General features: G+C 45.3%; 1 protein-coding gene across 2 annotated transcripts in view; it reads left to right on the top strand.

Moving 5' to 3' along the window:
• The window catches only part of grhl2b (grainyhead-like transcription factor 2b), a 167,675-nt gene that overhangs the window by 79,999 nt on the left and 72,072 nt on the right, over nt 1-15,604 (top strand). For both annotated transcript variants that reach the window (XM_055634853.1, XM_055634852.1), the window contains exons 5-7: nt 3,261-3,316; nt 4,638-4,794; nt 7,177-7,288. In XM_055634853.1, the coding sequence (XP_055490828.1) occupies nt 3,261-3,316; nt 4,638-4,794; nt 7,177-7,288 (325 nt within the window). The remainder of the gene's footprint in view (nt 1-3,260; nt 3,317-4,637; nt 4,795-7,176; nt 7,289-15,604) is intronic.

Below are 15,604 nucleotides of genomic sequence, written 5' to 3'. Positions count from 1 at the left end.
ACGCCGCCACAGCCCCGAGGCCGCCAGTTCCACCATTAGGCCCCAGTGCAGACGGAAACGGGGGACACGACAAGAAAAAGCCGCATCCCCCCCGAAGGAAGAGACTAAAACCATGTTTCTCCCCCCCACACACATACACAACCCAATAAACTAAATGTAACTAACTTTAACTAAAACAGACAAAAGCAAACAACAACAAAAAAAAGAAAAAAACAGACGGACTGCATGCGAGCCGCAGCTGCCAGGCAGTGCCGCCACTTCCGGAATCCTAGAGATGAAACGGAAACAAAAGGGTATTAAATAAGGAGAGAAGAGTGAAATGTAAAACCAGAGTGAGCCATGTAGGTGGAAGGGGAAAGAGGGGTGGGAGAAATGTGCGCACATCGGTGGGGGGGGTGTTGCCATTCACATTGAAGTACTGATTGTGTGTTGAACGTGTCTGCATGGTTTGCGGTGCTTGTTGTGCCAAGACATGACTGATAATAAGAAGCTCTGGGTCTCCGGATTGACTGCACCTCTGTGGATGTCATAACTGGTCGTGCTGTACCGAAGAGAACACTGTTTTCTTGTCACAACAACCACAATTTCTTGTCATTGTCGCTTTACCTGATTACAATAATGTTTGGTATTCTTTTGTCCTGTGTTTGTTCTGCAATTCTACTTTTGTTATTTGTTTAAGAAGGAACTGCAGATGCTGGAAAATCGAACGTAGACAAAAGTGCTGGAGAAACTCAGCGGGTGCAGCAGCATCTATAGATGCTGCTGCACCCGCTGAGTTTCTCCAGCACTTTTGTCTACCTACTGTTGTCATCTATTGGGATTGGTTTATCATTGCCATGTGTATTGCAATACAGTGGACAGCTGAAACGTTTAAATCTCGGGTGCGCAACATTTTTGTGGAGAAGGTCAGGTTTGCATTCCAAATCTCTCCACTAGGTCCTAGCCCTGTCCCACGGTGCGAGTTCATTCCAAGAGCTCTCCCGAGTTTAAAAAAAAAATCAAACTCGTGGTAAGCACGGAGAATGAACGTAGCGGGTACTTCGGAGCTCGGGGACGTCTCTTAGCGCTAACGGCAGGTACTTGGGAAGACTCGCTAACGGCAGGTAAGCACGGGAAGACTTGTGAAGATTTTTCAACATGATGAAAAATGTCCACGAGAGCCCCGAGTACCGATGAGTGGCCATTACCGTAAATCTCCGAGTTCGAATCGGGGCAAACTGGGGAGTAGTCTTGGAATGAACTCGTACCGTGGGATGGGGTTTTACTCGAAAGAAGGGTGTTTTGTTTAAGCCAAACTATAGTCAAAGTGCCTAGTTAGTCTTGTTTAAAAGACAACTACATTTCTCTTGCAGTACTGTCTGCATTTCCCTTATTCCACTGCCACCTAATTTTTCCACATATTGCCACCCTGTTGTTTTCTGATTGACTTTTGCCCCCCCCCCCACCTCTCACTGCTTCACATTTATCTATTTGCTGCCCCCCCCCCCCCCCCCACATGCTGTTCCCCGACTCCTGCACTCAAACACCTCTCTTCCCACCATGCCATGTCTGTACTGGGTCCAGTGTTATGTAACAATGCACATAGAAACATAGAAAATAGGTGCAGGAGTAGGCCATTCGGCCCTTCGAGCCTGCACCGCCATTCAATATGATCATGGCTGATCATCCAACTCGGTATCCTGTACCTGCCTTCTCTCCATACCCCCTGATCCCTTTAGCCACAAGGGCCACATCTAACTCCCTCTTAAATATAGCCAGTTTAAGGATAAGGGGGAAGTCTTTTAGAACTGGCCTCAACTACCTTCTGTGGCAGAGAATTCCACAGATTCACCACTCTCTGTGTGAAAAATGTTTTTCCCATCTTGGTCCTAAAAGACTTCCCCCTTATCCTTAAGCTGTGACCCCTTGTTCTGGACTTCCCCAACATCAGGAACAATCTTCCTGCATCTAGCCTGTCCAACCCCTAAAGAATTTTGTAAGTTTCTATAAGATCCCCCCTCAATCTTCTAAATTCTAGCGAGTACAAGCCGAATCTATCCAGTCTTTCTTCATAGAAACATAGAAAATAGGTGCAGGAGTAGGCCATTCGGCCCTTCGAGCCTGCACCGCCATTCAATATGATCATGGCTGATCATCCAACTCAGTATCCTGTACCTGCCTTCTCTCCATACCCCCTGATCCCCTTTAGCCACAAGGGCCACATCTAACTCCCTCTTAAATATAGCCAATGAACTGGCCTCAACTACGTTCTGTGGCAGAGAGTTCCAGAGATTCACCACTCTCTGTGTGAAAAATGTTTTTCCCATCTCGGTCCTAAAAGATTTCCCCCTTATCTTTAAACTGTGACCCCTTGTTCTGGACTTCCCCAACATCGGGAACAATCTTCCTGCATCTAGCCTGTCCAACCCCTTAAGAACTTTGTAAGTTTCTATAAGATCCCCCCTCAATCTTCTAAATTCTAGCGAGCACACGTACCAAGCAGTATGGTCCTTGTTCCTATGCCCAACAGTGCACTGCACCTGAATCTAGAATTATATATGGATCGGTGTTAAAGAAATACTAAGAGAGAAAAATGGTAGATAAACCAGATAAAACACTTGGATTACAAAGGCAACATATGTCAATGAACTCTCAGTTATCTTGTGACTTTGGTTACAGAGATAGGTTGAATAAGTTAGGTCTTTATTCTCTGGAGCGCAGAAGGTTAAGGGGGGACCTGATAGAGGTCTTTAAAACGATGAGAGGGATAGACAGAGTTGATGTGGACAAGGGAATAGGGAAGATTCAAACAAGAGGACATGACTTCAGAATTAAGGGACTGAAGTTTAGGGGTAATATGAGGGGGAACTTCTTTACTCAGAGAGTGGTAGCGGTGTGGAATGAGCTTCCAGTGGAAGTGGTGGAGGCAGGTTCATTGGTATCATTTAAAAATAAATTGGATAGGCATATGGATGAGAAGGGAATGGAGGGTTATGGTATGAGTGCAGGCAGGTGGGACTAAGGGGGAAAAAATTTTTTGTTCGGCACGGACTTGTAGGGCCGAGATGGCCTGTTTCCGTGCTGTAATTGTTATATGGTTATATGGTTATATGGACTTCTGTCACAGCTTGGATTGATAAGATTTAAATCATGGCAATGGGGAACGGAATGTCCATCAAGCTTTCGTTACATTCTTGTGAGATCCTCAACTTCTACAGCATGAAACCTGAATGTTGCTGAATGTACTGCTAATACCTGCTCTTTCTTTTCTTTATTTGCAGAAATACCGTAGCCCTTCAATAGGAGACGAGGAATTCATGTACGAGCATGCAGGAGGGTAAGGCACTGGAATCTCCCGGTGGGGGAAAGACATCTGAACATATAGTAAATTTGTTGTGAGAAAGCAGCAGAAGCTATGGTGAGGCAGAAAGTGACTTGGATCTATTCCATGCCCCAGATCTTTATGTAGGTTAATGGTTTCCGTGAAGGGCTCACAAGGGTGAACATCATGTGGGCTGATTTGAACCCAGCTAATATGTTTAATATAGTCCATTACACATTGCCCCTTGCATTCATTCATTTGTGAATATTGAATGTGTCGGGTATTAAAGAGTGCTTAGTGTTGGAAAAACAATGTCCTAATGAATGGTTAATGGGCTGGGAAAGGAAGGTTGGCAGCATTTAATACAATTTAGTCGAGGGCTGTCATTGCTGAACTGTTACTGCCATCTTTAATAGCTTCAGTATGTTTCACTATTATTCTGCCTCTTTTCCTATACATTGATGTAAAGAGAAGCCCTAAATGTTGTAGCTGTGAGACAAACTGAGACATTTTGATAACAAGCAAAAGACTGCAAAATGTTGAAAGAAAGGCAGAATAAACTAGCAACACACCTGAGATCAACTACAGGTGATCCATCTGTGATCCAAGCCCTTTGTCAGTAGGATGAATGTTTGGAGTCTTTTCTGTTTTCATTATATTGTTTTTATTCCTGTTGTAAGAGAAACATCTTGCTATTTGGCAGAGTCCTTCTTGCCAGTCATTACTATTCTAAGGCAAAGAGAGAAACATAGAAACATAGAAATTAGGTGCAGGAGTAGGCCATTCGGCCCTTCGAGCCTGCACTGCCATTCAATATGATCATGGCTGATCATCCAACTCAGTATCCCGTACCTGCCTTCTCTCCATACCCTCTGATCCCCTTAGCCACAAGGGCCACATCTAACTCCCTCTTAAATATAGCCAATGAACTGGCCTCCACTACCCTCTGTGGCAGAGAGTTCCAGAGATTCACCACTCTCTGTGTGAAAATGTGTGAGATTGCTGTGACTTTTTCGGACTTCCATCCTTTGCTACCTTCACTACACCTGTGTATATTACTATTGTAATCTAGCTATTGAAATATATTAAATATCACAAAGTTGCAAGTTAGTTTGTTTAACAGTTTTGTTCCTAACCTTTTACTGAAAATCACATTTTTGATTTATAATTTGGAAGAAATTAAAGTTGTCTTATTCTCATGGGACTTAACCAACATTGAGTTAGACATGTATTGGTGAGTCTAAATACAAATGGCTAACATATAGTCTCTCAATAATCCTCAAGATGTTTTCTTGGAATGATTATCCACGGATCATTAACTCTTGCTTTGCTCTAGAGATTCGTTCCACTACACGCTGGAAGCAACAAAATCCTTACGTCAGAAGCAAGGGGACGGGCCAATAACATACCTGAATAAAGGGCAGTTTTATGCCATAACACTCAGGGAGACTGGAGCCAACAAATGCCTTCGCCATCCAATCAGCAAAGTCAGGGTGAGCTACTTCAGTTGGCCTTCAGGCTGTTTATACGAAAAGGCTAATGTCAAAAAATAGTTTGTTTATACAGAAGTTGTGACTATGTTCAACGGAGATTATATTTATATATTCAGCATTATATGCAAAAAAAAAAGTCATTCTTATCTAATCACTTTGAAAATATTCCAGAGTTTCAGTTTTTCTGTTTGATTGAAAATCAGTGGGTATTAGAGCAACTTTCCAGTGAGGTGGTATGACTATAATATAGTTAGCCATTGTTAGGGAGGGCTCAGACAGGATATGCACCATCCTTATTGCTGTCACGTGGTGCCAGGTCACAAATGTCTACATATGTGGAGTGTGGATGGAAGTGGAATGGGCTATGCGGCTTCCCACACACTTGTAAACCCGTTGATATTCAATCCACATTCTGCATTCATTAGTAGAATGGCCACTTGGGGAAGACCCCAAGAACAGTATTGTACCCGTGTCATTTTGTTAACCTAATGCCATACTTGAAACTGTGGAATGGTGGTCACCAAGACTCATGCATTTGAATGCTTGTAACGTTGCTCCTTCTTGCTTTGCAACTTCTATTCTGAAAGGTAATGGCGCACATTAAATTTGCCATTCATACAAACAACATGGCCCCAAATAATATTCATGTTGTAGTGACTCAGTAACATTGTTTTTTCTCTGCGACAGAAAACTTACAAAACAGGGCACAGAATTTGTTGAAGTTTACCTTAGAAAATGGCTACCTAAGGGTCTTTGTGTCTAAGGGTTTTTTTTATCACTCTTTCACGCAATCAATATCCTATTTCACTTTCTTTACTTTTCTTCTTTTTAAAGCTTAAAATATGAAGTGGGTACAAGAAATGTATTATGTTATTTTGGCTTATTATTGTAATGTACACTACTTCTAATAAATACCTAGTAAAATACATATGTTGCATTCATTTTGGATGCATTTTCTACTGATAGTCTCAAAATTAAGTAACGTGGAAAAACTGTTGCAATATTTAAAACATGCATTCTGTCTCAACTTGTTTAATCGGCTGTTTAACTGGATATAATTTTCTCTTAAAAGTGCAGCATACTATGATTTTTTAATGAACTGTTTTCCAATGATGTGCTAGGTGCAAATGGGACAACCTGCTTACAGAAAGTTTTGAAAGTTGTAAATGTGTTTGTCCTGTGGGATTAGAATGTAAACAATGGAGATGTTGAATGTTGATTAACAGTGCGAATAGAGAGAATGCTTAATGAAGTACTTAACTTTGTCTTCCTTTGGCAATTTACTTCCTGGAGAATTTTATTGCAGAAACAAATGCTGGCCCCAATCCCTGCTAATAGTAAGCGACAGCAGTGGTTTACAATACAATACAATACAATATTTATTGTCATTTGAGCCTCAGTGAGGCTCAAACGAAATTCTGTTTCCACAGCCATACAAACAAAGACAATTTCCCACAGACATACACACAATTTAATTCACACAAACATCCATCACAGTGAACCCACTGTGATGGAAGGCAAAGTCTTTTCTCTCCCCTGTTCTCCATGTCTCTCCCGATGTCCAAGCCCCAGGCGGGCGATGATAAGTCCCACGGCCATTTTAGGCCGTGCCGGGCGATTTACGGCCCCGGTCCCGGTCTAAAAGTCACAATGTTGGAGCCCCCGGCGGGCGCTGTAATGTCCCACGGCCATGAAGCCGCGCCGGGCGATGTACGGCCCCGCTCCGGGTCGTTCCAACCCCGCGACACGGGCTGGAGAAGTCGCGTTGCGGGAGCTCCGGGAAGCGGTCTCTCCCCCCGGACCCGCGAGCTCCCGATGTCCCAGTCCACCGGACCTGCGGCTGCGTTGCTGGAGCCTCCGAGCCCCAGGAGTCGAGTCGCAGCAGCGAGTCACCACCGCTCCCCACGCTCCGAGGCCGGCCAGCCCCACGATGGTGAGTAGTCCGCAGCTCCGCAGTCTCCCGAGCCCCCGGGTCGTTCAGGTTGGAGGCCGCTCCACGGTGCTAGGCCCCAACGACAACGGAGACCCGACCAGGGAAAAGGTCGGGTCTCCCGGACAGGGAAGAGATTTTAAACAGTTTCCCCCTCCCCCCCCGCCCCCCACATATACACATTTAAAACCAGTATTAAAAAACACCAACACTACATTTAACTAGACAAAAAATAAAAAAAAGACAGACAGGCTGTAGGGGCCGCTGTAATGGGTGAGTCGCGCTGCCACTGAGCAAGTATAAACATTGATGCCATAGAATAAAACCATGGAACATGTCCTGCTTGTCTCTAAATAATAAATATCAAGAAAAATGTGAATAACTAAAATGTTTACTTTTTTTTCGGAAGATGCAATGTAAAGAATATAATCTGATATTATCCATTTTCCCAGAGTGTTATAATGGTGGTATTCAGTGAAGATAAGAATCGTGATGAGCAGCTAAAATACTGGAAGTACTGGCATTCTCGACAACATACGGCCAAGCAGAGGGTTCTCGATATTGGTAAGTGGCTCCCTCACTGAGATGAGTTACTATGGCAATTAAAATGGACTATTCGCTATGGAAGAAGTGACATTCTTTTAATTATTTATCATTATTCCAATTTTTGTTGCCTGGAACTGCTTGGGAACCTACGCTGCACTGCCTCAATCACAAGGATGTCCTTCCTCAAATTAGGAGACCAAAACTGGTTCTCATTCGGACTGTCTACCTATCTATGCCTCTCATCCTATTATAAACCCCTTTCAGGCATCCTCAATGATTATCGATTGATTTTACGTCCCCTACTCCATTCCTCACAAATTCCTCTTTTAATGTCTTAGTAACTGCTGCTGGCCCATAATTACCCAAGTGAGTAACTATATGGGACCAGGAAGCATTCATCGTCAGTTTCAATGCTCTCTTTAAGTTTAAGTAGTCACAGGGAATGCTGGTTTATGAACCAGCGTCCATTGTGTGCTTCAGATATATTTCTAATCAAACGAGACAAACAAACAAATAGCTTGATCTATCCGTCATGTGTTAAATGTTGTATGTCAGCCATGGATTTCATAGAGAGCGCATTAAGTTCTGGCAGAACCTGTTAGTCCTGTCGGTGTTGCAGTAACAAGCTATTATAATGCTAAATTTCCACACAGCTTTTTATAATACACTACAGCTGATTTTAACAGTGTGAGTGCATCTTCCTGTGAATGCAGAGCCTGGCTACCCAATTCCCACAAATTATTCAATATGTTTCAAGTTTTAATTTTCCCAAGTTCTTTTCCTGATGGGTGCAATTTCTATTTTCTAAGATATCCAAAGTTCCGCTTTGAATTGCTAAATATCAAAGTTCAAAGTTTAGCAATGTGATTTATTCATCTCATTGAAATGCCCCTTTTTTGATGACTTCAAAAAAACGTTTACATGTACTTTCCTGCCTATTGCCAATGTTTGGATGTTGTCATTTCCCCCTGTACTATATCAGAATTAAAGTGAAAACCAAACATGCTAGATATATTGTTTTCAAGAAGGAACTGCAGATGCTGGAAAATCGAAGGTACATAAAAATGCTGGAGAAACTCAGCGGGTGCAGCAGCATCTATGGAGCTGAGGAAGGGTTTTGGCCCGAAACGTTACCTATCTCCTTCGCTCCATAGATGCTGCTGCACCCGCTGAGTTTCTCCAGCATTTTTGTCTACCCATGCTCGAAATATTCACCAGGGCAGGTGGCAGCTGGCGAGAGAGAAACCAAATTTACGTTTTAGAGCATTAAATCTAGGAATAGTCAGAAAATAAACTAATTTTAAGCAGAGGGAGGAGAGAATGAAAGGGTGGATTGGTTGGAGATTATAGGTGACAGTGCAAAGTAGTAAATATCTGTGGAAGCTGCAAATGCAGAATAATTATGTCAAATTACAAAAGGGATGCAAAAGTAATGCTGGATATCTAAAATAAAAAAGCTGGAAATGCTGCCTACCTGAAATTGACAAGCCTGGTGTGGAGTACAGTGGGCTGCAGTGTGCCTCTCACAAAGATGGTGTTGTCCTTAAGCTTGCGTTCAAATAATGATGATAAGACAGAGTTCTTTGTGTGATTGAAGGGGGAAATGAAACACAGAAATTACTCGTAATAGGTCGTTCAGCCCTTCAAGGCTCCTCTAGCATCAATATCATCATGGCTGATAATCCAAATTCACAACCCTGTTCCTTCTTTCTTCACACATTCCTTCATCCCTCCACAAAGTAGTATGGATTTTCCGTATTTTGTATGGAAATGCGATAATACGGATGTACGATTTTGCGTTGTTAAATACAGATTTCTTTTCAATCGGCCCGACTTCCTGTTTCATCTTGCGGCTTAAAAAATGCAAGGATATAAAAAGTCATTCTGCACCTCTAAAAATGATAGCAGATTAAATCTATTAGTATTTTAAATTTCAAGATCTGGATGATTATTTTTGTACGCTTTGATCTGCCTGTCCCGCTCCAGGTTTAAACAGCACTGTCAGTTTAGGGCGTGGGAATTTAAACAAAGAGCTGCCAGCTCCAGCTCTATGGGTTCTAAATATAGCATGACCGGCTGGAGCGCTTTACACATAGCACTATGGCCACAGCGCTATGGGTCACGGACTGTTCGGAGAGGGGGAGGGAGGGAGAGAGGAAAAAGGAGAGAGGGAGGGAGAAAAAAGGGAGGGAAGGAAAGAGGAGCGAGGGAGGGTGAGGGAGGCTTCCAAAATGGCTTCCACATCATTATCTGGTACTAAAAGCAGGAAGCAGCTATTCAAACAGCAGTGTACCTGTCAAGTAAGGTGCGTGGAAGACATGTCAATTGGTAGCAAGTTTATGCATTCTTGTACTCCTACATGAGTATGACCGCACATTAAAAAAACAAAACATTTTTTTCCAGCAAAAATGCACTGTGTAAAAATACTGATTCTCTCAGCAAAATACTGATTTTCAGGTACTAGAATACTGAAATGCTCTGACAAAACTTGGCAGCTCTGCTCTATCCAAAGAAAATGGCATTACTGGTAGGCCAAGGAATGGACTGGGATTGAACTGCGATGTTCTACAAAATAGTCACCCAATCTATGGTTGGTCTTGATGTAAAGGAGACCACACACTGAATATTGTATTGTATTGTATTCAAATTTATTGTCATTGTCTCGATTTGAGACAACAAAATGAATTTCCCTTACAGGCAGTATCATAAAAAAAAAAAATCACAAAAAAATAAAATAAATAAATAAATAAATAATAAAACATATTAAAAATAAAATTGAAATTGATTAAAAAAAAAAAGCACAAACACAGAAAGTCCACGACACAACATAACATAAATGGCACCAAGGTGAGGAAGGCACCATAGTCCAGCCAGCCTCCCCTCCGTGTTCATCCGTGGTCGGGGCCTTCCGAGCACCCGCAGTCGCCGCCCCGGGTGGCCCGATGTTCAGGCCCTCACGCCGGGCTGGTGGAACGCCGACGCCGAACCCCGACGGTGAGCATCCTCCTCCTCAGCGGCCCGGACCTCCTGGATCAGCCGCCTCCCGCAGCCGGAGTCTGCAGCTCCTGAGTCCACAGGTCGAGCCGGGCAGAGTCACAGGACCCCGCGCTGTCCATCAGCGCCGCCTGCGTTGGGAGCTCCCCAAACCGCAGCTCCATGATGTCGGTGGAGCAGGTCCAGGCCCTCCGGTAAGGCATCGCCAGCCCCGCGATGTTCCAGCGCTGTCCCGCCGCTGCTGGAGCTCTGGTCGATCCCGGCAGGAAAGGCCGCGCCAATCCAGATAGGTAGGCCACAGTGGGGGGAGGGGGGGGCGAGAACGCGACTCGAATAATAGTCGCGCCCTCACCAGGAAGCGGCTGAAGGACGGTATCCCCCGCACCGTGCCCTCTTCCCCCACATAAAAACACCAAAAAAACACAAAAAAACACACTTTTACATAACTAAATAAACAAAAAAACAAAAAGATACCGGGCTGTAGGTGGAGGCTGCTGGTACCAGCGCCACGGGAAGTACAACCATACACTGAGCATTCTAAAATTGGAAAAAAATGCAAACAAACTATGGAACGAATGTTTGGGACTTTGTAGTGGAAAGGGAGGAGATTAAGGATCAAGTGTTGTCTCCTGCAGTGGCACAGATGTTATTGTGGGAAGGGGAGCAGGATTTGGAGGAGCTGCAGGAATGAACCAACATGTTCTGGAGAAAATTGATGCATCTGGTGATGAAACAAAGTTGAAAATGTGACTGTCAAATTTGGATTTCGCACTTTGTTCAGCCCATCTAATTTTGCACCAAGTTAAATTGAATCAAGCTAAGTTTATTGCCATGTATAGTCAGCTACAATGAAGAATCCTGCTTGCAACAGCCTCAGAGGTAGATAGACATATTTGAAATTTGATGTATTAAAATCATGTTTTAGTGCACTGTAGAAGTACGATTTCAATGTTTTTGTATGAAGTATTTTTAAGAGGTAGCTTTTTAAGGGGTAACTTTATCCACACAAAGGGTGATGGGTGTATGGAACAAGCTGCCAGAGGAGGTAGTTGAGGCAGGGACCATCCCAACATTTAAGAAAAAGTCAGACTGATACATGGATAGGACAGGTTTGGAGGATATGAACCAAAAGCAGGTGGCGTAGCTGGGACATGTTGGCAGGTGTGGGCAAGTTACGCCGAAGGGCCTGTTTTCACACTGTATCACTCCATGACTACATTATACCTCCACCATGCATGAATGCATCAAAATCAAGTGATTGAGTTTTATTGCCATATACTCAAGCATAGAAACATAGAAAATAGGTGCAGGAATAGACCATCGGCCCTTCGAGCCAGCACTGCCATTCAATATGATCATGGCTATTCATCTAAAATCAGTACCTCTTTCCTGTTTTTTCCCCATATTCCTTGATGTCGTTAGCCCCAAGAACTAAATGTAACTCTCTTGAAAACATCCAGTGAATTGGCCTGCAATGCCTTCTGTGGCAGAGAGGAGTGAGGGAAGGTGAGGGAGGCTTCTAAAAATGCCCTCTCCACCCCCTCTCTCTCTTCCCTCTCTCTCTTCTTCCCTCTCACCACTCTCTCTCTCTCCCCCCCCCTCTCCCTCTCTCCTCCCCCCCCCCCCCCCTCTCTCTCTCTCTCCCTCTCTCCCTCATTCCCCCCCCCCCCCCCCCCTCTCTCTCTCTCTCCACTCACACTCCGTCTGTCTCCCCTTTCTCTCCTCTCATAGAAACATAGAAACATAGAAATTAGGTGCAGGAGTAGGCCATTCGGCCCTTCGAGCCTGCACCGCCATTCAATATGATCATGGCTGATCATCCAACTCAGTATCCCGTACCTGCCTTCTCTCCATACCCCCTGATCCCCTTAGCCACAAGGGCCACATCTAACTCCCTCTTAAATATAGCCAATGAACTGGCCTCGGCTGCCCTCTGTGGCAGAGAGTTCCAGAGATTCACCACTGTGTGAAAAAAGTTCTTCTCATCTCGGTTTTAAAGGATTCCCCCTTATCCTTAAGCTGTGACCCCTTGTCCTGGACTTCCCCAACATCGGGAACAATCTTCCTGCATCTAGCCTGTCCAACCCCTTAAGAATTTTGTAAGTTTCTATAAGATCCCCTCTCAATCTCCTAAATTCTAGAGCGTATAAACCAAGTCTATCCAGTCTTTCTTCATAAGACAGTCCTGACATCCCAGGAATCAGTCTGGTGAACCGTCTCTGCACTCCCTCTTACCTCTCTCTCTCTCCCACTGTCTCCCTGTCTCCATCCCCTTTTTAGGAAATTCTTGTGAACCGTCTCTCACCCTTTTTCCCCCTTAGGAATCTCTCTCTCCCTCTCCTAAATTCTAGAGCATCTCTCTCCAGTCTGCCAAAGTTCAGCTCTTTCCTCACATCCTTTCTCTCTGGCACAGAGTCCTGCCTCTCCTTACCCTCTGTTGATTCCATCCTCAGTCTGTCCCTTCGATCTCTCAAGAGGCTCTCTCTGCACTCCCTAAAATGCGGATAGGCTCTCTCAAGTCCATAGCTCCCGACGTCTCATCTTCCAGTCTCCCCCCCCCTTTCCCTCTCTCTCTCTCCACCTCCTTTTGAGAGTCTGTCCCTTCGGCACAGAGGCTCTCGCGGCAGCGGCTCAACGCTTCCAACGCCCTCGACGGCCCGGGACTCTTGCACTGTCCGGAGTGCTCTATGGCCATAGCTGCAGCGAGCGACATGCCGGACCCCCCCATACACTCGACTGCCCGGAAAACATTCACCAGTCCCAACTCCCCGCATCTGTTCCCGCCGCTGGTTCTGCTCCCATCCCTCCCTCAGCCCCGGCTCTCCAACACCCGCGGATCATGCAGTTTATCTGAGTTTTGACATTTTCGTTGATCACAGAATTTCTCACCTCAGAGCGTGGGAAATTTCTGATCGGCGTGAGAGTTTGCTTGAGGGCGTGATTCTCACACTCAAAGCGTGAGCGTTGGCAGCCCTGGCACACAGACAAGTCAACGAGAAAGCAGAAACATGGGCTGCAGCTTTATTCAACATCATTTAAACTTGATGTCAGCGGGTTATTTTCATAATGGTTGGAAATAATCGGTGCTGATCATACCTACAAATGTCAGAGTGAGGCTCCTTTTAAAATACCTGCGAGCCTGAATGACTACTTTTAATTTTTAGTTAAGATTAATTTTTTGAAAATGCAATGCTGAAAGTTGAAAGTAATCATTACTTTTGAAAGAAATGGAGAACAGAAAGGATAATTGTTGAAAAGAGAGGTTTTGGCATCAACTCACAGCAGAGAGAGAGAGATGGTGCAGTGGGTGAAGACCCAAGGTTGAAAAGAGTGGGCAGCAGAATTCAAAAACAACTCAGTTCTGTGGAGGATAAGATAGGGGATTGTCTTGTGAAATAAGGGGTCAGCTTATTTATAGGGATATAGGGTGGCACAGTGGTGCAGCGGTAGAGTTGCTGTCTTACAGCGCTTATAGTGTCCGAGACCCGCGTTCAATCCTGACTGCAGATGCTGTCTGTATGGAGTTGTACGTTCCCCCGTGCAGAGTGGTACCATTTGGCGCCGCCGTTTTGTCACCGCCACTTCGGCGCCTCCAAAACTGGAGCCGCTGATCTTTTGCTAATTCATCTAATTCAAACTGTTATATACAGGTGCACAACCTTTTATCCGAAAGCCTTGGGACCAGACACTTGTCGGATTTCGGACATTTTCGGATTTCAGAATGGAAGATTTTTAGCGTAGATTAGGTAGGTAGCGCGGGCGGCTTGAAAAGTCTGGAGCAGCTGCCTCCTCCCCGGAGACCGGGAGAATCATTGCATAAATGTTAGTCAGTTAGTTTGGAGGGATTTTATGTGGTGGTGGTGGTGGTGGTGGTGGTGGTGGTAGTGGGTGAAGGGGGAAACTTTAATTCTTAGTCCCCTACCTGGTCGGCGACTCCCAACCTCGCGGAGCTGGGGGCTCCGTCCGGCCGCGGGCGGCGCCGGTTGCAGCTCCGACCCCGGCAACTCTTACCCCTGGCTGCGTGGCGCCAAGTCCAGTGATGCTCCGCGAATGTTGGGTCGGCGGCCACAGCGCTCCGGAGCTTGCCGCACGGCGACCCGGTAAGGCATTGCCCGCTCCCCGCTGGTTTCCCAGCGCTGCGACGCCGCCGACTCCCGACATTCGCGGAGCTGGGGCGTCCGGCCGCGGGCCGCGCTGGATTTGGAGCGCCTCGCAGCCAGGGGTAGAGTTGCCGGGGTCGGAGCTACAACCGGCGCCGCCCGCAGCCCCACCGGCCACAGCGCTGCGGAGCTTACTGCACGGCGACCCGGTAAGGCATTCACCGCTCCCCGCCTCTCCGACCAGGTAGGGGACTAAGAATGAAAGTTTACCCCTTCACCCCCTCTTCACATAAAAGCCCTCCAAACTAACTGACTAACATTTAAGCAATGATTTACAGATGTTTAAGCATCTCCCAGTCTCCGGGGAGGAGGCAGCCGCTACAGTAGTACAGACCTGGGTTGACCGTGGGTCGTTTCGGGTCAAGTTTGGCGCAAAACGCGAGCTTTGATGCGCAGATGACATCTGGAAAAAATGGCCAGTTTTCGGAGTTTTTCGGTTTCCGGAACACCGGATAAAAGGTTGTGCACCTGTACTTATCACCTAGTTCTTCTTAATTGTTTGTTTAGACAACAGTAATCAGTTAATTTATCTTAATATTGGATAGCTGTTAGACTGCTTGTCTAACTTTAAAGTTAGTTGTAGTAAAACCCCTAACAGAAATGGCTGTTATTTAATAAACATAGAAACATAGAAATTAGGTGCAGGAGTAGGCCATTTGGCCCTTTGAGCCTGCACCGCCATTCAATATGATCATGGCTGATCATCCAACTCAGTATCCCGTACCTGCCTTCTCTCCATACCCTCTGATCCCCTTAACCACAAGGGCCACGTCTAACTCCCTCTTAAATATAGCCAATGAACTGGCCTCGACTACCCTCTGTGGCAGAGAGTTCCAGAGATTCACCACTCTCTGTGTGAAAAAAGTTCTTCTCATCTCGGTTTTAAAGGTTTTGCCCCTTATACTTAAGCTGCGACCCCTTGTCCTGGACTTCCCCAACATCGGGAACAATCTTCCTGCATCTAGCCTGTCCAACCCCTTAAGAATTTTGTAAGTTTCTATAAGATCCCCTCTCAATCTCCTAAATTCTAGAGAGTATAAACCAAGTCTATCCAGTCTTTCTTCATAAGACAGTCCCGACATCCCAGGAATCAGTCTGGTGAACCTTCTCTGCACTCCCTCTATGGCAATAGTCCTTCCTCAGATTTGGAGACCAAAACTGTACGCAATACTCCAGGTGT

Source organism: Leucoraja erinacea, chromosome 4, assembly GCF_028641065.1.
Source record: "Leucoraja erinacea ecotype New England chromosome 4, Leri_hhj_1, whole genome shotgun sequence".
Taxonomy (NCBI): Eukaryota; Metazoa; Chordata; class Chondrichthyes; order Rajiformes; family Rajidae; genus Leucoraja; species Leucoraja erinaceus.
Note: the sequence above shows the minus strand (reverse complement) of the source record. Positions and strands in the feature narration are given on the sequence as shown.